This window comes from Papio anubis, chromosome 2, assembly GCF_008728515.1.
Source record: "Papio anubis isolate 15944 chromosome 2, Panubis1.0, whole genome shotgun sequence".
In the NCBI taxonomy this organism is placed as follows: domain Eukaryota; kingdom Metazoa; phylum Chordata; class Mammalia; order Primates; family Cercopithecidae; genus Papio; species Papio anubis.
The window spans coordinates 141,987,047-142,010,717 of record NC_044977.1 but is presented as its reverse complement, the minus strand read 5'-3'; the positions used below and the strand labels follow the sequence as shown (position 1 = coordinate 142,010,717).

The 23,671-nt window shown below is 36.8% G+C and overlaps 1 protein-coding gene and 1 pseudogene across 4 annotated transcripts in view; one reads left to right on the top strand and one right to left on the bottom strand.

Moving 5' to 3' along the window:
• Positions 1–23,671, top strand: part of RNF13 (ring finger protein 13) — a 159,149-nt gene that overhangs the window by 104,998 nt on the left and 30,480 nt on the right. For all 4 annotated transcript variants that reach the window (XM_031663680.1, XM_031663682.1, XM_003894959.3 and 1 more), the window contains exons 7-8: positions 6,356–6,461; positions 15,632–15,725. In XM_031663680.1, coding sequence (XP_031519540.1) covers positions 6,356–6,461; positions 15,632–15,725 — 200 coding nt within the window. The remainder of the gene's footprint in view (positions 1–6,355; positions 6,462–15,631; positions 15,726–23,671) is intronic.
• LOC116273953 lies at positions 11,510–11,598 on the bottom strand (annotated as a pseudogene).

Here is a 23,671-nt window from a genome sequence, read left to right as displayed (position 1 = left end):
TTCTTTTCCAATTCTTATGCTTCTAATTGCTTTTCCTTATCAAATTGCATTGGTAATAACTTTAACACCATGTTAAATAGTAGTAGAGATAGGCATCTTTCCCTTTTTACTCCCTTTAGTGAGAAAGCTTCTCTTTTCCTCTTCAAGTAAGATTCTAATTTTTTTATCATATTAATGAAGTATTCATCAATTACTGTTTTATTGTACTTTATTCTTTTTAGCTACTGTCCACTCTTCTAACTACTTAAAAAGGATGATGTATTCTGTATTTAACAATAGTCCATTGTTTAGCCATATCCTAATTTACTTAGCCAGTAAGCCACTGGCTGTAAGCATGACCTCTGGAGTAAGAGCTGCATGGATTCAAATCCTGGCTTTGATCGCTTCTTAGCTGTGTGACCTTCAACAAAAAATTTATTATCTCTGGGCTGTAGCCTCTATTCTCATTAAAATGTGAACAGTAATAGAACCTACAGCATATAGCATTGCTGGAAGGATTAAACACTTTAATAAAATTCTTAGAAGAATACCTGGGACATAGTAAATGCTTCATAAATGTTAATGCTTACCTTCCGGTTTTTGTCTATTACAGAAAGTGCTACAGTGATATCCCTGACCATATACTATGTGCAGTTGCGCAAATGTTTCTTTAGCAAAAGTACCTAAACGTGGAATTTTTTTAATTAAGGAGAAACAGTTTTAAATTTCAGTAAACAACTGTCATATTGCCCTTTAAAAAGGGGAACAAGTTATGTTTCCACCAACATTTTAGGAAAGCCAATGTTTTCCCCTACTCTTGCCAGAAATACATATTATCAGTCTTTTTATGACCTCCCAATCTGACAAGAAGAAAATGAGTTGGTCCAATTAGCATTTCTTTATTCACAAGGAATATTTTTATAAACTGCTGTTCTTTGTCAATTTTGGTCTTTTAAAAACTTAAATTCTAGGAGCATTTTGTAACTTTTATTAGGGAAGGCAAATTATTGGATAACATACAACCTTTACAAGTTGTAGGCAGAGACAAGGCTTGTTTTTGATCAGAGTGAGTAGTGAGGTTCACTGGAGGGATTGCTGGGCTGTGGCCTTTGGGAGGGTATTTAATCTTCATGGACATATTTTCTCTTTTGAAAATGAAGAGTTAGAACAAAGAACCTTGAAGTTCCTTTAAGATTTCTGTATTCTCTCTGATGGTTAGAGATTCTATTTTTTCCACATTTAATCCCTAGCACTGGGCCCAATGGCTACATCACAGTAGATATTTAGTAAATTCTAATGAAATTAAACTGCTTTTATGCTACCTCAGAATTCCTCAAGAAGACAGAGCAGTGCCCTGGCAGCAAATGGGGACACAGGACTGAGCACAGAGCCTGTTTATTAAGGGATGTAAGATGTTTAATGAGGCAGCTGTGAGTTTTGTCTGAAAGGAGCAAGTTCAAGCAAGTAGTCAGATGAAATAGTGGGAATATCCAGCAGTTGGGCTGAATACAGGATATTGCCTGGAAAGCTGATCTATAGGACAGAAGGCTCTGCTGTGTGGCTGTAAATCCACTGAGGCACAGTAGTTTGATTGGTGGGGGTTGGATGTCAGGAAAGAACAGACAAGACTTTATGTGTCAACAGAAGGATGGGGAAATTAGACAGGTTATTATTATCAAGCTTAAGTCTAGGCAGCTGGTTTGAAATTAGCCTGGGAACTCACACAAAGGAAAATAAGACCCTATTTTTTGGGTTGCTTAGATGATCTTCAATGATCAAATCTTAGCTGCAGAGCTCATAACATGTGCTGTATTTAGGCATGGACATGGAAGCAGTGTGGTGGGATACTTCCTAAAGCTGTTTAAATGCCTTCTTCCTCAAATACAGATTAATCTGGGACTAGGGCAAGGATGAGTCTGCAAGTTCAGCTGTGGGAGACCTGGGCTGACAGAAGAAATAGAAATGGAGCCAGAGGACTCAAATTCCATTGTAGTCCTGTTGTAGTTCCCTGTATCATCACTATCACCACATCCACCATTAGCGATTTGGTTAAGAAAAAAACAGTATCTTGAATGTACATTGAGCTTTTGATTCAAGATGCTCAAAACCTTTTTTTTTTTTTTTTTTTTTTGAGACAGAGCCTCACTATGTCACCCAGGGTGGAGTGCAGTGGTGGGATCCCAGCTCACTGCAACCTCTGCCTCCTGGGTTCAAGCTAAGGTTCCAGCCTTAGCCCCTGGGGTAGCTGGGACTACAGGTGCTGGCCACCATGCTTTTTTTTTTTTTTTTGTATTTTTAGTAGAGTTGGGGTTCTGCCATGTTGGCCAGGCTGGTCTTGAACTCCTGTGGCCTCAAGTGATCCACCCACCCTGGCCTCCCAAAGTGCTGGGATTACAGGCGAGATGCCCAAAATTTTTTTTTTATCAATTGTTGACCCTTTAAAATCCTCACAATATATCTTGACAGTAAACTAAAATGTATTTAGTTTCTAATGGAGAGCATTAACAGGATATGTAGAATATTAGATTTAGAACGTGGGCATATGAATCTTAGCATAATGCTTACTAGGAAATTCTGGAATTGATTCCATTTCTGTAGTTACAAACACACAGGAAGTTCCTAGTTCACTGGGACTTCCTGATTTGTTCTGTTTTTTGTTTTGTTTTTTTGAGATGGAGTCTCGCTCTGTCGCCCAGTCTGGAGCGCAGTGGCGTGATCTTGGCTCACAGCAAGCTCTGCCTCCCAGGTTCACGCCATTCTCCTGCCTCAGCCTCCCAAGTTGCTGGGATTACAGGCGCCCACCACCACACCCGGCTAATTTTTTTGTATTTTTAGTAGAGACAGGGTTTCACCATGCTAGCCAGGATTGTCTCAATCTCCTGACCTCCTGATCTGCCTGTCTTGGCCTCCCAGAGTGCTGGGATTATAGGCATGAGTCACCGCGCCTGGCCCTGATTTGTTATTTTAGCTTGCTCCTTCTCACCTAGAAGCTCTGTTTATTTCTGAGCAACCCTGGGGCTTGTCTCATAGGACAGGATTTATTTATCTCATCAAGGCTGAATGTGCCTTAGGAAGTCATAAACATAAAAAGAGAAGAAAAAGAATATGAGAGTTGTAAGCCTTCCTACTGCTGAGATACTAAGTTACAATGGGTTGAATTTAGGATATGCAATACTCTGGCTTCTAAACCCCAACAGTGTTAATTTATAGCAGGTTAGTGGCTGTGGGGTAGGGAGGTTGTAGAGGTCTCATGGAAAGGCTCCTATACTTAAAAGTGGTACTGTGTCCGGAACTGGTGGGTTCTTGGTTTCGCTGACTTAAAGAATGAAGCCACAGACCTTCGTGGTACAGTTCTTAAAGATGGTGTGTCTGGAGTTTCTTCCTTCTGATGTTCGGACATGTTCGGAGTTTCTTCCTTCTGATGGGTTCGTGGTCTCGCTGGCCTCAGAAGTGAAGCTGCAGACCTTCACCGTGAGTGTTACAGCTCTTAAGATGGTGCATCTGGAGTTGTTTGTTCCTCTCGTCCAGAGTTGTTCATTCTTCCTGGTGGGTTCTTGGTCTCGCTGGCCTCAGGAGTGAAGCGTCAGACCTTTGTGGTGTTACAGCTCATAAAGGCAGTGTGGACCCAAAGAGTGAGCAGCAGCAAGATTTATTGCAAAGAGTGAAAGAAGGAAGCTTCCAGTGGGGAAGGGGACCACAGTGGGTGGCGCTGGCTGGCTCCAGCAGCCTGCTTTTATTCCCTTATCTGACCCCACCTACATCCTACTGATTGGTCTATTTTACAGAGAGCTGATTGGTCCATTTTGAAAGAGTGCTGATTGGTATATGTGCAATCCTTTAGCTAGACATAAAGGTTCTCCAAGTCCCCACTATGGAGCCCCACTGGCTTCACCTAGTAGATCCCGCACCAGGGCTGCAGGTGGAGCTGACAGGCAGTCCTGCGCCTCGTGCCCGCACTCCTCAGCCCTTGGGCGTTGGATGGGACCTGGTGCCCCCGCGCAGGCGGCAGCGCTAGTCCAAGGGCTGGGGCTGCAGGACTGTGGTGGGGAGGCTGGGGCATGGCGGGCTGCAGGTCCCGAGCCCTACCCCACTGAGAGGCAGCTGAGGCCTGGCGAGAATTGGAGAGCAGCGCTGGTGGGCTGGCACTGCTGGGGGACCCGGCGCACCCTCTGCAGCTGCTGGCGCGGGTGCTAAGCCCCTGACTGCCCGGGCCTGGCGGCGTTGGCTGACTGCTCTGAGTGCAGGGCAGGCCGAGCCCACGCCCACCCGGAACTTGCGAGCGCTGCAGCGCAGGCCGGATTTCCCCCGGCGCCTCTCCCTCCACACCTCCCGGCAAGCAGAGGGAGCCGGCTCCGGCCTCGGCTGGCCCAGAAAGGGGCTCCCACAGTGCCATGAGGGGCTGAAGGGCTCCTCAAGCGCCGCCAGAGTGGACGCTGAGCCTGAGGAGGCGCAGAGAGCGAGGACTGCTAGCATGTTTTCATCTCTCAGTACCATTGGCTCAGGGCAGTTTCAGAGGGTATGTGCGGAGAACAGGGATATTGTTTGCAAAGCTGGCTGACCTCGTGCTGGAAGAGATGGTATTAAATAGAGCAGCTTAGGTCCTGCTGCTGCTGATTTTCTTTTTTACACTGACGATCTATAAGTTACTTTAGTATTTTGTGCAAAGCTGTACAAAGGTGTGTGGAATCCTTTTGTCATCCCCCATTCTGCTGGAAAGTGATTGAAGTAAAAAGCTACTTGTATTCTAGCAATTGTAGCAATTTTTGGAAAGTTTAAATTATTGGGGGAAATTACTGGTATTATCTTTGTTGTTTGTTGGAGCTTGATAGAGCCCCTTGTGTGTGTGTATAAGAAATAATAGCGTGAAGATTTAAAAATAGCCTCGGAAAGTAATAAGTCGCATTCATGTTATTTGTCTCAAGTGCTGTTGTGTCCTAAGCACCTGTGTATGAGGAAAAAAGTAAATCTGTTTTTATTTTCCTTTATACTGAGAACGAATGTTTCGCATTGAACCTTTCTGTTATGAAATACCTGACTTCACTACCTAAAAAATTAACTGGCAGTGGATAACAGAGTAGCTTTGCTGGCACCATACTAGTCTAGTAGCACAGTGAACCCAATGGAGTGATCTGTCATATCTGTCATATTACTGAACATTATCCAGACTCTTCCCTAAACTAAGGATATTTTTAATGCAGAGCTTTGATGCCATGTAAAATTTCCTCATGCAACACAGTGTGCATATTGTGATTACAGTTTTATTTCATGGGTCCCTGTCAATTTTTAATGCAGAGCTTTGATGCCATGTAAAATTTCCTCATGCAACATGATGCGCTTATTTTGATTACAGTTTTATTTCATGGGTCCCTGTCAATTTTTGTAATGATAATGTCACAGTAATAACATGGTTAATGACAAATGAGAATTAAGGCATGTAGCATTTCCTGTTCCCCACCTTACAACATACACATTTCTGTAGTTTTTTTTCAGTCCAGCGGTGGAGAAGGTGGGGGATATACGGGAAGCTGTAACTCTTATGAATTATTTGACCAGTTTTTCATTCCGTATCTCATAGATAATTGTAGAGTATAGGACCTGTATCCATTGTACCTGGTACAACAGATACATGTAAAGCAGATAGGGAGGAAACAGCATAATTATCAATACTGACTCTAGAGTTTTTCCATAGGAAGAACTTATGAACAGTAATTTGATTGAAGTGGAGGTTCTTTTTGGTACCCAAGGTACTACCATGATTTTACATATAAAATACACTTTTGCTCCAGTTAGTAAATTCAATAAACATCTCTAGACCTGCCGTGGTGGCTCATGCCTGTAATCCCAGCACTTTGGGAGGCCGAGGCGGGTGGATCACCTGAGGTCAAGAGTTCAAGACCACCTTGGCAAAACCTTGTCTACTAAAAATACAAAAATTAGCAGGGTATGGTGGCAGGCACCTATAATCCCAGCTACCTCACTTGAACCCCGGTGGTGGAGGTTGCAGTGAACTGAGATTGCACCACTGTACTCCGGCCTGGGCAACAGAACAAGGCTCCATCTCAAAAAAATAAAGTAAAATAAAATAAATAAATAACGTATCTCCAGGATAGACACAGTAAGTATTGATTGGCTAGTTTTCTTTACACAGTGTAATCATATAGGCATGCTATTAGGAAAAATATGTAAAATAGACTTAAAGATGTAGAAAGCATTCCTTAAATTATTGGAAGTTGTATTTTAGAAAATGAAATGTGTGTAGTGGATTTAATTGTAATGTCTATATGTCTGTTTTTAAAAATATTTTTTCCTGTTTTTAATTAACATCAGAATTTAACAATTCTTCAATTCTCAATTGTTGATTTTTGTTTTCTTCTAGGGGCCACCTTATCTTAGTTCCAGAATTTAGTCTTCCTTTGGAATACTACCTAATTCCCTTCCTTATCATAGTGGGCATCTGTCTCATCTTAATAGTCATTTTCATGGTAGGTACATTAACTTTTAATAATTTTTAAAAAATAGTATGGATGAATCTAAAAACATTGTATTGAGTGAGAGAATTTAAACAATATGTACATAAAAGAGTGCATATTGTATAAATTCATTTATATGAAGTTCTAGACAAAACAAAGATAATGTGAGTAGGAAAAAATAGGAATGGTGATTTCCTCTGGGGGGTTAGAGAGAAGTGATCAATTTACTGAAAAGAGTATGAGGGAACTTTTGGGGGATGACAGTCATGTTCTGTATCTTGATAGAGATGTGGGTTGCAAAAATGCATGGCATTTGTCTGGATTCACACAATCAATTGTGTTGTACTTTTCATTATATGTAAATTTTACCTCAAAAGAAAACGAACTGTAAAAAAAAATTTACTAAACTGAGTAATGATTTGCATGCCAAAGTATTTTAGGGAAAGTACACTGATACCTGCAACTTACTTTAAAATACACTGTAAAAAAATAAGAGGAAAAAGTAAGATGTATTGATGGGTAAATAGAGATGTGACAAAAAGCATAGTAAAATGTTAATTATAGAATTCAGGTGGATATATGGGTATTTATTATAAAATTCAACTCTTCTGTATGTTTGAAAATTTTTATATTAAAGTATGAAAAAAATAATGTGAGAGCTTAAGGTTAAGGGGGAATGACATATTATTTCTCCGTAATGGTGATTATCAAAGTATGGTCACAGGACTATTAGTAGGTCTGCAAAATCAAAATTATTTACATAATAATATTAAGGTAATATTTGCCTTTGTCACTCTCATTCTCTTAGACGCGTGTAGTAAAAGTTTCTAGAGGCTACGTGATGTGCAATATCAAAATATTTGAAAACAGAAGCAGTTTGAAAATCCCTCTGTATTCTATTTTTACAGATATTAAAATAGATTTGCAAAGATATAAAACAGTCCCACTATTCTTGCCAACTTCTTTGTCATAAAGAATATGTATTTTAATATTCAGTACATTTATTATTATATTGAATTCATAGATTAGTTTAAAGATTAAATGCTATCTTTAAAATGTTCAGTCTTCCTATGATGCTATCGTATTTTTAAATTTACTTATTTAGGTCTTTCCATCAGTTGAATAATAATTTTTCTATAAATGTTTTGCATGTCTTCTTTTAGACTTATCACACATACAGTTTTTCTTGCTACCATAAAAGGGATTTTTGAAATTATATTTTATAATTGGTTATTCTCATAATTGAGTATTAGAGCATTGCTTTTTATTGAACGTTTAATTTTGGAATAATGTTAAGATTTACAGAAAGTTTGCAAAGAAGAAAATTCCTGTTTATCCCTCATCTACTTTCCCACATTGTTAAAATTTTACATCGCCAGGAGACTTTTGTCAAAACTAAGAAACTGACATTGGTACATTACTATTAACTAAACTCTACATTTTGGATTTTACCAGGTTTTTCATTAATGTGCTCTTTCTGTTCCAGGATCAAGTCTAGGATACCACATTGTATTTCATTATCCTGTCTTCCCTCTGGTCTATGACAATTTTGCTGTTCTTGTTTTTCATGGCCTTGATAGTTTTGAGGAGTACTAGCCAGGTATCCTGTAGAATGTCTCTCAACCTGATTTTTTTCTCACGATTAGACAAGGCTACAGGTTTTTCAAAAGAGTATCACAGAGGTGAAGTGCCCTTCTCCTCACATCATATTTAGGGGTATATGATATCTGTAGAACATCACTGATGATGCTAACCTTCATTCCTTGGTTAAGGTAGTGTTTGCTGAATTTCTCCATTATAAAGTTAATATTTTTTCCTTTTTCTACTCTGTTCTTTCTTTAGAAGTGAGGCACTAAGTATAGCCCACTCTTAAGGTGGGGGAAGGGGAGGGCATATCTGCATTATCTGAAATTCTTCTGCAAGGAAGATTTCTCCGCATTTATTTATTCAACCAACCACTTACATTAGTATGCACTCATGTATATTTATTTTACACTTAGGTTATAATCCAGTACTATTCATACGTTATTTTTGGTTTTTGATTGTTTTTAAATTGTTTAACTTTGGCTGTTGTCATGCTGGATCTTATGTTCCTTTGATTCAGTGCTATCCCTTTTTAAATGATTATTAAGCACTTCTTGACTACTGTCTTATACTATAAGATGCTTCAGGTTCATTGTATATTTTTTATATTTTTCCTGTCCCACCCCTAGCATCAGACCTTTTCCCAAGGAGTCCTAGTTTTTTTAATTAGAGAGTTGTATTTAGAAAGCAAGGTTTGGTCAGGGGACATTATTTATTTTTATGTATTAATCATATAATCATGTCATTAATCATTAATCATGTAATCGTGTAACAAATTCCATTACAGTAATTTGTTTGTTGATTCCCTTGGGGTTTCAGCGTAGAAGCAAGGAAGTAGACAGTAAGTTAGAAAACCAAACAACAAACAAACGAAAATACCCTTGGAAAACCAGGAGTACAAGTAAATATCCTTATACAGAGAAAGAATATAGACTAAAAACTTAAAATAAACATTATTAAATGGTGAAATGCTAGAAGCCTTCCCTTGAAAGTCAAGAACAGCAGGGCCGAGTGCGGTGGCTCACACTGTAATCCCAGCACTTTGGGAGGCCGAGGCAGGCGAATCACCTGAGGTCAGGAGTTCAAGACCAGCCTGGCCAATGTGGTTAAACCCCATCTCTAGTAAAAATAGAAAATTTAGCTGGGCATGGTGGCAGGCGCCTTCAATCCCAGCTACTCAGGAGGCTGAGGCAGGAGAATCGTTTGCACCCAGGAGGCGGAGGTTGCAGTGAGCTGAGATCTTGCCATTGCACTCCAGCCTGGGCAACAGGAGCGAAACTCAGTTTCAAAAAAAAAAAAAAAAAAAAAAAAAGGTCAAGAACAGGAAATGGATGTCTATTGTTCTACCTCCTTTAACATTGTGCTATGTTTTTTGGGAAAATAAGGGGGAAAAAGCAGTATAAGTCCTGGACATAAATCAGATTTTTATTTGCTTGACTTTTTAAAATGGGGTACTGGATTGTATGTCTTTCATCTGTTGTAGTAATAATTGATTTTTCTCTCTTTTATCATGTTTATGTTGGGTTACATTAATTCTGGAGATAAATCCTGTTTATGATGTATAAATTTTGCCCTTACATCTCTAGATTATTCAGATTTCTAATATAGATTAATTTTTTATACTTGGACATCGATGTAAAAATCCTAGAATATTAGCAATCTGAATATTCAGGTAAGAGAAAGCTTTGGTTTTATGGGGCCAGAATAACCTTGACATGAAAACTAGACAATCCCTTGAGCACTGTTGGTAGGAAGGTAGAATGGAACAACCACTAAAGAAGACAGTATGGCAACTCCTCAAAAAATAAAACATGGAATTACCATACGAGCTGGTAATTCCACTTCTGGGTATATACCAAAAAGAATTCAAAGCAAAGACTCGTATGATATTTGTACACCATGTTCATAGCAGTATTATTTACAATAGCCAACGATGAAAGCAACCCAAGTGTACATTGACGGATGAATGGATAAACAAGATGTGGAATATACATACAATGGAATATTATTCAGTGTTTTTAAGGAAGGAAATTCTGACACATGCTGCAACATAGATGAACCTTGAAGACTTCATGCCATGTGAAATAAGCCAGTCGCAAAAGGACAAATACTGATTCTACTTATACGACATACCTAGAGTAGCCAAATTCATGGAGACAGAAACTAGAATGGTGGTTGCCAGGAACTGAGGGGACTGAGGAAGGGGGAGTTATTGTTTAATGGATATAGCATTTCAGCTTAATAAGATGAAGTCTGTGAATGGATGGTAGTGATGGTAGCACAACAGTATGAATGTACTTAAGCCATCGAACTGTACATTTAAACGTGGTTGAGATAGTAAGGTTTATGTTGTGTATATTTTACCATAATTTAAAAAAAACTAGACAATCAAAATTATAGCTCATAAAACTAAAGCTTTCTCTTACTTTCTAAAATAGTTTTTTTTTTTTTTTTAAAGAAAATTTGGGTTATCTATTACTTGACATTTTTGTAGAGGATGCCTATAAAATCATCTAGGTCTAGTGACTTTTTCATAGTTATATAGACATTCAGATGGTTTTCCAGTTCCTGCTAAATTGTATTTCTAAGAAATTTCCGGTTTTCAAGTGTAGTGGAATAAAGTGATTTATAATATTCATATATTCAAATAACAATTTAAAGAGAATTTCTACTATTTGTGGAATAAGTTATCTTTATTCATATCCATCTGTGCCTTTGACAATGTTGTCAGAAATTATTGCCTTATTAGCCTTTCATAGAAGTAGTAAATATTTATTCTGTACCTATGGTGAACTAGGCACTGTTCAAGGGTCTACAGATTCATCAGTAAACAAAATCGGTAAAAATCCCCAATGTTAAGCCGATTACATTTTGGTAGAACTTAATGCTAAATTCTTTACTTTCTTTATCTTTATCATGAATTTTTGTTCTTATTTTCTTTCTTCTACCTTGTCTGGTTGTATGGCTTTTCTTTTTCTAGTTTATTCAGCCAAATGCTTTTTTTTTTTTCTAGTATATGCATTTAGGTTATAAATTTTTCTACAACAATAACTATAGCTGAAACCCACAACTTTTGATAAGGAAAATTCTTGTTTTCATTCGACTTAAATTTAAAAGTTTTTCATTTTAATGTAGGATGTTTCTTTATCACTCTTAATGTTTCAATCCGTATGAAGGGGGAACTCAGTTACTATAACTCTTAGCCCTTCTCTGCCCATTTACTCTTTCCACCTTAGAGGAGATAAAGTGTCTTATCTGTGTGGCATAGTTAGGAAGAATAAATTGGGCACACTTGGCTCAGCTCCACCATCTTTGTTTTGTTATTAACCTGACTTTGGGACATAGATGTTGATTCAGCTCCTCCAGGGTTAGGGCTGGTTCTGCAATTCTGCGACAGGGTGAAGGGAAGGCCTACTTCATTCCAAAGTTGTGTTTGTCTATATCTGAGTGGCTAAGGCAACCTAATTCTATTGCTCAATAAAAAATTATGTTTCTTGCACCGCACGGGGGTCATGCTAATCTTCTCTGTATCATTCCAATTTTAGTATATGTGTTGCTGAAACAAGTACAAAAAGTTCTGTTTCTCTCTCCAGTGAGTTAGTTGTTTCACCTTCCTCCTTCTGGCAGTTCATGGTCTTATTTCTCAAGTTATTTAGAATCTAGGTGGCATGCTGATTATAACACCCCCTCAGAAAAGTAGATATTCATTACGATTTGTTCTGTGACTTATAAATTATTTCAGTACAGTTTTACATTTCCAAAATATGTATTTTTTTCCTATTGATTTCTAATTCAGTTGTGTTGAGGTAAGAAAACATTGTATGTTATGGATTCTTTGTGGCATGGTTTTCTGATTAAATTTTGTAAACATTCCCTGTGTGTGAAAAGACACGAAGGGCAGTTCTGTGTTCATTAGTTCGAACTTGTGAATTTGTTTTGGCTAATCTTTTAACAGTTTTATTGAGATATAATTAACATAAAAATTAACTCATTTAAGTGCACAATTCAATAATTTTATTTGCAGAATTATGCAACCATCACCACAATCGTTAATAATTTTCTGCGTTCTTTTCTATTTTCTGAAACTGTGCTAAGAATAGAACAATCTTATGAGCCACATTTTATTATACTTTTAAATTTTCTAGTAGCCAAATTTAAAAGGTTAAAAAAAGAAAACAGATGAGATTAATTTTAATACTATATTTAACCCAATAAATCTAAAATATATAACAACATTCAATTAATACAAATATATGATATTTTTACATTCTTTTTGTACAGTGTCTTCGTAATCTGATGTCTACTTTGTACTTACAGCACATCCCAATTCAGACTATCTATGTTTCAAGTGCTCAGTAGTCACATGTACTTGGTGGCTACCAAAATTGGACAGCACAGGTCTATAGTCTTAACAATTTTTTGTGTGCTTACGCTATAAGTTGCTGAGCTTGTGAATGTATGTATTTCACTCTTTTGTTTCTAGATAAGGTGTTGTTTTTATTGTTGTCATGATTCTCCTAATGATGCTTTTTTCCTTAAATTCTATTTTGCTTGATATTCTAGGCTTCTTTTGCTTAATAGATCTTTATCCCTTTATTTTATTTTTTATGTTAATTTGGTTATTTTATGCAGGATCTTGCTCTGTCACCCAGGCTGGAGTGCAGTGGCACAATCATAGCTCACTATAACCTCAAGTGATCCTCCCACCTCAGCCTCCCAAGTAGCTGGGACTAGAGGCACACATCACCATGCCCAGCTAATTGTTTTTATATTTTTTTTTTGTAGAAATGGGGCCTCTCTGTGTTGCCTAGGCTAGTCTCAAACTCCTGGGCTCAAGCAGTCCTTCAGCCTTGGCCTCCCAAAGCACTGGAGTTACAGGTGTGAGCCACTGCACCTGGTCCTATCCCTTTATTTTTTACTTTTATTTTTGTCCTAATGTATCATTCAGTTTTTATCTTGTGTCTTGTAAATAGCATATGATTGGAATTTTTTTCTTATACAATGTGATATACTCCTTTTAAATACTGGTGAATTTAATCCACTTAACATATATTGTGATCACATATGTATTTGGATTAATTTCTGTTGTTTACTTTTTATTCTGTTTTTTCTTCTGTGTAAATTTGCATTAATAACTTTTACTTTCTTTTCCCTATTGATATGAAAATTTGCATTATATTGCTCTTCTTTTAGTGGTTACCATTAAACTTTAAAAAAATTTATGGAGGTATGGTTTGATATAATAAATTACACATATTTAAATTGTACACTTTGGTAAGTTTTGACATAGGTTTACATGCATATATATATCACATTTGCATATGTATATCACATATATATCACACATATCATACACATATGTAACAGATATGTATGTATATACCTGTGAAACCACCACCACCACAATCAAGATAATGAAATATTAACCACCCTAAAAAGTTTGGCAATGCCTTCCTTCTGCACCTTTCAACTTTTCCTTCATCCTCCCCTCGCCACCCTTCTCCATGCCCAGGCAACTACAAATCTGATTTTAGTCACTATAGATTGCTTTGCATTTTCTACAGCTTTGTATAAATGGAATTATAAAGTCTGTACTCTTTTGTGTCTGTCTTCTTTCTGTCACCATAATTATTTTGAGATTTATATATGTTATTGAGTACATGGATTATTCATTCCTTTTTATTGCTGAGATGTATTCCATTGTGTAAATATACCATGATTTGTTTACTCATTTACCTATTGATCAACATTTGGGTTGTTTCTAGTTTTTGGCTATTACAAATAAAGCTGACATGGACATTTGTTGTATGGAAATATGCTTTCATTTCCATTGGGTAAGTATATCTAGGAGTGGGACAGTTGGGTCACAGGATAAGTGTGTGTTTAGATTCATAAGAAATTGCCAAGCTCTTTTCCAAAGTCGTTGTACCATTTTACAATCCCACCAGAAGTGTATGAGAGTCCCAGTTCCTCCACTTCCATGGCAACACTTGGTGTAGTCAGTTTTACATTTTAGTCACCGAATAGGTGTATTGTATTATAGTATTTGTGATTTGAATTTTTGTTTTCCTGTTGACTGCTGACTTTGCACATCTCTTCAAGAGCTTATTTGCTGTTTGTATGTCTTGTATGGTGAAGTATCTTCAAATATTTTGTCCATTTTTTCTGTTGGGTAACTTGTTTTCTTATTGAGCTTTGAGAGTTTTTTATATATATCTTCTGGATACAAATCCCTTGTGTATACAGTTTGCAAATATTTCAGTCTGTGGCTCATCTTTATTTTTAATTTTTAAATTTTATTATGTATTCATTTATTTATTTATGTTTTGGAGACAGGCTCTCACTCTGTTGCCCAGGCTGGAGTACAGTAGCACAAACATAAATCACTGCAGACTTGACATCCTGGACTCAAATGATTCTCACACTTCAGCCCCCAAAGTAGCTGGAACTACAGGCACACGGCACTGCACCAGGCTAATTTTTTTCTTTTTAGAGATAGGGTCTCACTATGTTGCCCAGGCTGGTCTTGATCTCCTGGCCTCAAACAATCCTCCCGCTTCAGTTGTCTTTTATTTTTTTAACAGTGCCTTTTGAGCAGAGAAGTTCTTAAATTTGACATTCATATTTTTCCTTTGCAAAGGGTGTTTGGTATTTGGTTTTTGGCCCTGTGTACTTCCTTTTTATTTTTGCAAGCATAGCAATTTATAGTTTAAAATATTTTGTATATTTTATCCAGCATTTCTGAATATTTGTAGTGAAGGTGTTCTGCATTATTTCTGCCCATTATTCTGCAGTAACTAATAAGTGTATGTTTGAAATTTTTATTAGTTTGTAATGTATAGGAATATCAACCTTCCCATTATTTTTTATTTTATTTTATTTATTTATTTATTTATTTATTTATTTATTTATTTATTTTGAGATGGAGTCTCGCTTATTTATTTATTTATTTATTTATTTATTTATTTAGAGATGGAGTCTCGCTCTGTCACTCAGGCCAGACTGCAGTGGCACTATCTCGGCTCACTGCAAGCTCCGCCTCCTGGGTTCACGCCATTCTCCTGCCTCAGCCTCCCGAGTAGCTGGGACTACAGGTGCCTGCTGCCGCGCCTGGATAATTTTTTGTATTTTTAGTAGAGATGAGGTTTCACCGTGTTAGCCAGGATGGTCTCGATCTCCTGACCTCATGATCCGCCTGCTTTGGCCTCCCAAAATGCTGGGATTACAGGTGTGAGCCACCGCGCCCGGCCCCCATTCTTTTTTTTTTTTTTTTAACCCATTGGAGTCTTTATAAAATCTATAGTTTACCATTTGTATTTTTACAGGCAAACAGTTGTATGTTTTTTATAATGTCTCTGTCAGTAAATCAAAGGTAATCAAGATCAATTAATAAAAACTTCAAGGGGTAATTTATGGGTTAACTAATCACTAATACGATTTAATGCTTTAATTAATAATACTACTGCAGTTCGAATTTAAATGAATTGAATTGATTTGCAGTAGCTATCCAGAAACTTAAAAGATATTTGTTATTTTAATGGTCACTTTCTATTTGCACATTTAATATCTGACTCCTTTTTTTACTCTTTTATTTTTAGATCACAAAATTTGTCCAGGATAGACATAGAGCTAGAAGAAACAGACTTCGTAAAGATCAACTTAAGAAACTTCCTGTACATAAATTCAAGAAAGGTAAGTATTTGTTTTCTAAATAATTATCTTTAGTTTATTTAAGACTGCAGGATGACTATACTCTTTAAAAAAATTTTTTTTTAAATTATTACACTTTAAGTTCTAGGGTACACGTGCACAACGTGCAGGTTTGTTACATAGGTATACATGTGCCATGTTGGTTTGCTGCACCCATCAACATCATTTACATTAGGTATTTCTCCTAACTCTATCCCTCCCTTAGCCCCCCACCCCCCAACAGTCCCTGGTATGTGATGTTCCCCTCCCTGTGTCCTTGCGTTCTCATTGGTCACCTTCCACTTAAGAGTGAGAACATGCAGTGTTTGGTTTTCTGTCCTCGTGGTATTTTGCTGAGAATGATGGTTTCCAGCTTCATCCATGTCCCTGCAAAGGACATGACCTCATCTTTTTTTTTATGGCTGCATAGTATTCCATGGTGTATATGTGCCACATTTTCTTTATCCAGTCTAGTATTGATGGACATTTGGGTTGGTTCCAAGTCTTTGCTATTGTGAATAGTGCCACAATACACATTCGTGTGCATGTGTCTTTATAGTAACATGATTTATAATCCTTTGGGTATATACCCACGAATGGAATTGCTGGATCAAATGGTATTTCTGGTTCTAGATCCTTGAGAAATTGCCACACTGTCTTCCACAATGGTTGAACTAATTTGCACACCCACCAACAGTGTAAAAGCATTCCTATTTCTCCACATACTCTTCAGCATCTGTTGTTTCCTGAGAAAACAACAGATTTCTATTTCTCCACATCCTCTCCAGCATCTGTTTTTTCCGGGTTTTTTTTTTTTTTTTTTTTTTTTTTTGAGACGGAGTCTCACTCTGTCGGCTGGAGTACAGTCGCACAGTCTTGGCTCACTGCAACCTCCACCCCCCAGGTTCAAGCGATTCTCCTGCTTCAGCCTCCCGAGTAGCTGGGATTATAGGTCCCTGCCACTGCACCCGGCTAATGTTTGTATTTTTAGTAGAGACGGGGTTTCACCATCTTGGCCAGGCTCGTCTTGGACTCCTGACCTCGTGATTCACCCACCTCAGCCTACCAAAGTGCTGGGATTGCAGGTGTAAGCCACTGTGCCCGGCCTGTTTTCTGACTTTTTAAGACTATACTCTTGTTCTACCTTCTGTGTCCCTACCATAAACTCTGCCTAACGCTAAGTAGACTTTCAGTTAAGAATGAATGTGAGAGATGATCTTTTGCTGTGATGACCTGGTGAAGGCAGGAAAGGGATGCACAGTCTGCAGAGAATTTAAAAACAATAATTAAACTAACCAAAATGCTTATAAATATTATCACCATGTGCCATTAGTTCTAAACAATGTCAGTGGATAAAATATTTTTCTGCACCAGGTGGACTACTCCCACTTACCTTCCTCTTATTCTGTCTCCCATGATATAACACTGTATAGTGTTGTATTAATTAAACATATAGGTAGCTGTTATATATCATCACTTATATATATCATCTTAATTTTCATACTTTTATGAACTGTATACTATTATTATTTTCCCTTTATAGATGAGGAAAAATAGGGTCAGGGACATTAGGAATTTTAATATCACATAGCCAGTTTTGACAGAACTACAGGAGAGGTATGACTATAATACCATAGCCAATGTAAGTTTCCCCTATAGTATAGTTTCTCTGTGGTTTAGTGACCTTTTAGTGCAGATATCTACTTGATAAATCCTTTTGGCTGGGATTTATCAAGTAGATACCTGATAATACCCAGACTTCATTTTCATATACCATAACCCAGACTTCATTTTCATATACCAGTAAAAGTATTCTGTTTTTTAATTCAGCAGTGAAAAAGTGTAGGGAGTGGAGGGAGAAAATAGAGAAAAAGACAATAAAACATAGTTCTGCCACATTTTTATTTTTCAAATAATAAAATGTTTTATAAACCTGCCATTTAACATTAACATTTAAAAAACAGAACACTTAACAACAAAAAAGTAGGAAAAAGAACATCATGTTAAAATAATGAATAGACATTTCTAAAAATGCACTGCATTTTACATTTACATTATCATTATACAGTGATTTACATTATCATTATACAGTGTGGATTAGTTAATAGTTTTTTTGTTTTGTTTTGTTTTTAAGAGATGGGGTCTCATCTCACTGTGTTGCTGAGGCTGAGCTTGAACTCCTGGGCTCAAGTGATCATCCCACCTCAGCTTCTCACGTAACTAAGACTATAGGCATGTGCCCCTGGGCCCAGCTTGGATTAGTTAAGATTTCTACATAGACCAGAACTAGTTTGAAGATTAGGAATTACTTTTTTAGGCTTCATTTTATGTGTTAAAAATATGTTTAAAAAGGCTGGGCACGGTGACTCACACCTGTAATCCCAGCACTTAGGGAGTCCGAGGCAGACGGATCACGAGGTCAGGAGATTGAGACTATCCTGGCCAACATGGTGAAACCCCGTCTCTACTAAAATACAAAAAAATTAGCCATAGTACCAGCTACTCAGGAGGCTGAGGCAGGGGAATCACTTGAACCTGGGAGGCAGAGGTTGCAGTGAGCCAAGATCACTCCACTGCAATCTAGCTTGGTGACAGAGCAAGACTCCTTCTCAAAAAAAAAAAAAAGTTTAAAAAATGGTGATATTGTCCTGGGTTTAAAGGGAATGCATGTCATTGGCTTTTCCTCTGAGTAAGATGGGTAGCTGTAGTAGGATTTTGAACAGAGGAGAGAGAGAATGTCTCAGTTAACTGTTAAAAGGATCCTTCTGCTGGCATATTAAGAATAGGTTATTAGAGGGCAAAGGGTGTAGACAGAGAGAACAGACAGGAAAGTTATTGTAGTAATTCAGGTGTGATATAAATGTGGCTTGGGCTGATTATCAGTGGAGGAGAAGAAATCTTCAAATCCTGGCTATATCTGGAGATGGAATATACTGAATTTACTGATGGACTAGATATTGGGAGAGGAGACAAGGATGACTCCAGATTTTTTGGTCTGAACAACAAAATGGATGGTCTCTCTATTTAAGGAAAGTCCTTAAATAGAAATAAGGATGGTTAATGTATGAAAGAGCAGGTTTTAGCAGGGAAATTGGAAGGTTGGTATTGAACATAATGGAATTTCAGATGTCTATTAGATGTTAGAAATGAGTCTGGAGTTTAAGACAGAGGTCTGAACTGGAAATACTGGCACGAAAATACATTTAAATCATTAGACTGAATGAGATTACCAAGAGAGTGAGTACAGATAGAAGAATACCAAAGACACTGAGGGGCATACCATCATTAAGTAGAAGAGGAATCAGAAGTGGCAGCAGTGGAAACTGAGAAGGTGTGACCAATTACACAGGAAGAAAATCAGGAGAGCATGATTTACCAGAAACCCAGTGATGCAAATCTATCAGGGAGCAAGGAATGCTAACCTGTGTCAGTGCTCCTGAACATACGTAAGATGAGAGCTCAGTATTAACCATTAGAGACTATTGATGATCTTGATGAGCAGTTGACAGAGTGGTCAGGCCAAAAATCTGATTGTGGTAGTTTTAAGAGAGAATGGAAAGAGCAGAATTGGAGATAATTTTTTAAAGAAGTTTAACTAAAAAAAGGAGCAAAGAAATGGGGTCATAGCTGGTGGGGGAAGTTGAGTCAAGAAATAACAGTATGTTTGTTTGCTGAAGGAAATTGATGATATAGGTGACAGATGGGAGAGTTCCTGTAATGTTCTTGAGAAGGCAAGAGGAGATTGGATCTCTTGCACAAAAAGGCGGACTGGCCTTAGGTAGTATCATAGAGACTTGAGCTAAGGGAAAGTAGAATATGTGGGTGAAAAATCACAATAGGTGGGTATTTGTAGTGGTGTGTCTGTGGAAATGTTCTTTGCTTTCATTCCTCTCAGTTACTTAGGAAATCACCAACTGAGGGTGAGGACAGAGGAGGAGGTATTGGAGCTTTTAAGAACAGAGGTATAAAATACTGTTATTCCAGGAGAGTAGGAGGAGGAATGGACTAGGGAAATATAATATGGTTGCTTGGCAGCCTGAACCCATTATGAACCCATCAGCATAACTGTTTTTCTCTATGGAGTGGTGTTTATCATCACTTTTTTCAAAATGTGAAGTATAACATTTATACAGAGAGTATGTAGGATACATATTTCTAGAACCATCCAGTTCAAGAGACAGAACATTACTACCACCCTAGGAGCTATTATGTTCCCTTCCAGATAAATAATCCTTTTTTGTCCTCTGGAGGTAATGACTATCCTGGCTTATGATAATTTCACTGCCTTTCTCAAGTTGTACCACATATGAATGCATACCTAAACAGTTGGCTTAATTTTGCCTATTTTTGAATTATATTTTTCTTACCTCTTATTAATTTTTTAATGAAATTTATACACTTTATTGCATGTAGGTATAGTTCATTTACTTTCATTCCGTCTTTTAAAGATTTTACTTATCCACTTTACTGTTAATTGATGTTCATTTTTTTTCAGTTTAGGGCTATTATAAACCATACTTTTGAGAATATACTTGTACATATATCCTGTTGCATATGTCCATGAATTTCTTTAGTATATATACCTAGAAGTAGATTAATTTGATCATAGTATATACCTATTTTCAATTTTATTGGATAATGCAAAATCATTTCCAAAGGGATTGATGGTACCAGTTTCTACTCTCACCAACAGTGTATAGGATTTCCTGTTGTTCCATGTATTTATCCAATACTTTGTACTGAAGGACTTTTAAATCTTAGCCATTCTGGTGAGTTTGTAACTCATTGCTGTTTTACTTTTTATTTCCCTTCTTGCAATGAGGTTAAATATCTGTTCACATTATTTGCCAGTTGGATTTTCACTTTCACGAAGTACCTTTCATGATATATGCCCATGTGTCTGTTCCATATGTGGGAGGAATTCTTTATATGTTCCTACAAGCCCCTCTGAAAGTGTAGTGTATGGCAATTTAGTTCTTCAATAATTTTGTGTGTTTTAACTGTCTTTTTCTAGTTTATGGACCAAAATTCTTGATTTTCATGGTAGTGTTCTTCTATTTTTGTTTTGTTTTGTTTTGATTTGATTTTTTTTTTTGAGACGGAGTCTCACTCTGTCCCCCAGGCTGGAGTGGAGTGGCGCGATCTCGGCTCACTGCAAGCTCTGCCTCCCGAGTTCACACTATTCTCTTGCCTCGCCCTCCTGAGTAGCTGGGACTACATGCACCCGCCACCATGCCTGGCTCATTTTTTGTATTTTTAGTAGAGACAGGGTTTCGCCATGTTAGCCAGGATGATCTTGATCTCCTGACCTCATGATCCGCCCACCTTGGCCTCCCAAAGTGCTGGGATTACAGGCATGAGCCACCGCGCCCAGCCTCTTCCATGTTTTTAAAGAATATTTTGTATCCCAAGATCATACAGATGTTATTTTATATTACCTTCTGAAAGCTTTGTATTTTTGTCTTTTGTGTTTAATCCACATGAATTGATTGTATAAAATTGGAGTCCAATTTGAGTTTTTTTCCAGTTTGATATTTTATATAAGGGTATCCAGTTGTTCCAGAGCTAATTATTGAAAATACACTGTTCTACAGTGTCACCTCTGATGTAAATTAAGGTCCAGATATATGTGGGTTTGTTTCTGGATTTCTCTTGGTTTTATTGTTTAACCATGTATCAGTATCACACTGTTTCAGTTACAGTAGGTTTATGGTAAGACCTGATAGAGCTAGTCTTCCCACTTTGGTTTTTTCAATAGTGTTTACCTATGTTTAACACTTTGCCTTTCCACTTAAAGGTAAAAATCGACTTGCCATGGCCACCCCACCTCCAAGTATATGCACAAAAAAAAAAGATTGTATTTTTTATTGTAGCAGAATACACACAGCATAAAATTTATCATTTTAATCATTTTAAAGTACCTTCACATTGTTATGCAACCATCACCACCATCCATCTCCAGACCTCTTTATCTTCTCAAACTGAAATTCTGTACCAGTTAAATAGTAACTCCCCATTTCCACTTCCCCTTAGCCACTGGCATCTACCATTCTACTTACTGTCTCTGAATTTGACTATGTAGGTACATCACGTAAGTGGAATTGCCTGATATTTATCCTGTTTCTGACTTATTTCACTTACCATAATGTTTTCAAGGATTATCCATGTTGTAGCATATATCAGAATGTCTTTACTTTTTCTGGCTGAATAATAGTCTGTTGTGTATTTTTACCACATTTTGTTTGTTTATTTATCTATTAGTGAATACGAGTTGGTTACACCTTTTGGCTATTGTAAATAATGCTGCAATGAACATTGATAAAAAAGTATCTGTTTGAGTCCATGGATTCAATTATTTTGGGTATATACCAAGGAGTGATATTGTGTAACTTTATGAGGAACCTGGATACTGTCTTCCACACTTACTGTACTGTTTTACATTCCCAGCAGCAATGCTCAAGGGTTCATATTTCGCCACATCCTTGTCAACACTTGCTGTATTCTGTTCTTTTGTTTTAATATAGCTATCCTAATGGGTATGAAGTGGTACCTTAATGTGGTTTTATTTGCATTTCCCTACTGACTAATGATGTTGAGCATCTTTTCTTGTGCTTATTGTCTACTTGTATATTTCCTTGGGCAAATTGTCTGTTCAAGTACTTTGCTCATTTTCAATTGGGGTGGTTTATCATTTTGTTCTTGAGTTATAGGAGTTCTTTGTATATTCTAGATAACATGATTTGCAAATATTTTTTCACATTCTTGTCAGTTGTCACTTTCTTGATAATGTCCTTTTATGTACAGAAGTTTCAAATTTTGATATAGTTCAATTTACCTTTTTTCTTTTTTTTGCTTATGATATGAAGCATAAGCAAAAACTTTTTTTTTTTTTTTTTTTTTGCTTATGAAGGAAATTAAAGAAGACCTCAATAAATGGAAAAGCATCCCACATTCATGGATTGGAAGACTTAATATTGTTAAGATATCAAGACTACCCAAAGCATTCTACAAATTCAGTACAATTCCTATCAAAATTCCAAGAACTTTTTTGCAGAAATAAAAAGTTTAAATTTTGATTAAGTCCAGTTTATCTTATGATGTCATATCTAAGAATACATTGCTAAATCCAAGATCATGAAGATTTACCCCTATGTTTTCTTCAGAATTTTATGGTTTTAGCTTATATTTAGGTCTTTTATCAATTTAGAGTTCATTTTTATATATAGTAAATATGAGGTAGGGTTCCTGGCTTATTTTTTTGTATGTGGAAATCCAGTTATCCCAGCACCATTTGTTGAAGAGACTGTTTTCTCATTGAATATCTTGGCACTCTCATCAAAAATAAATTGGCCATAGATGTATGATTTTATTTATGGACTGTCAGGTACATTCCTTTGGTCTATATGATTATCCTTATGCGAGTCCCACACTATTTTGATTACTCTAGTTTTGTAGTAAGTTTTGAAACTAAGAATTGTGAGTTCTCTACATTTGTTGTTCTTTTTCAGTATTTTAGCTATTCAGGGTCCTTTGCAATTCCATAATAACTTGAGAATAATTTGAGGATAGAACTTTCTATTTTTGCAAAAAAGTTATTAGAATTTTGATAGGGATTGTGCTAAATTTGTAGATTGCTTTGGGTAGTCTTGACATCTTAACAATATTAAGTCTTCCAATCCATGAATATGGGATGCTTTTCCATTTATTGATGTCTTCTTTAATTTCCTTCAGGAGTGTCATGTAATTTTCAGTCTATAAGTCTTTAATCTCCTTAGATTTATTTCTAGGTATTTTATTATTTTAGATACTATTATGAATAGAATTCCTTTCTAAATTTCTTTTATGGATTGTTCATTGCTGATATGGAGAAACACAACTGATTTTTATGCATTGATCTTACAACCTACAAGTTTGATGAATTTGTATATAGCGCTGGTAGCTTTCTTGTG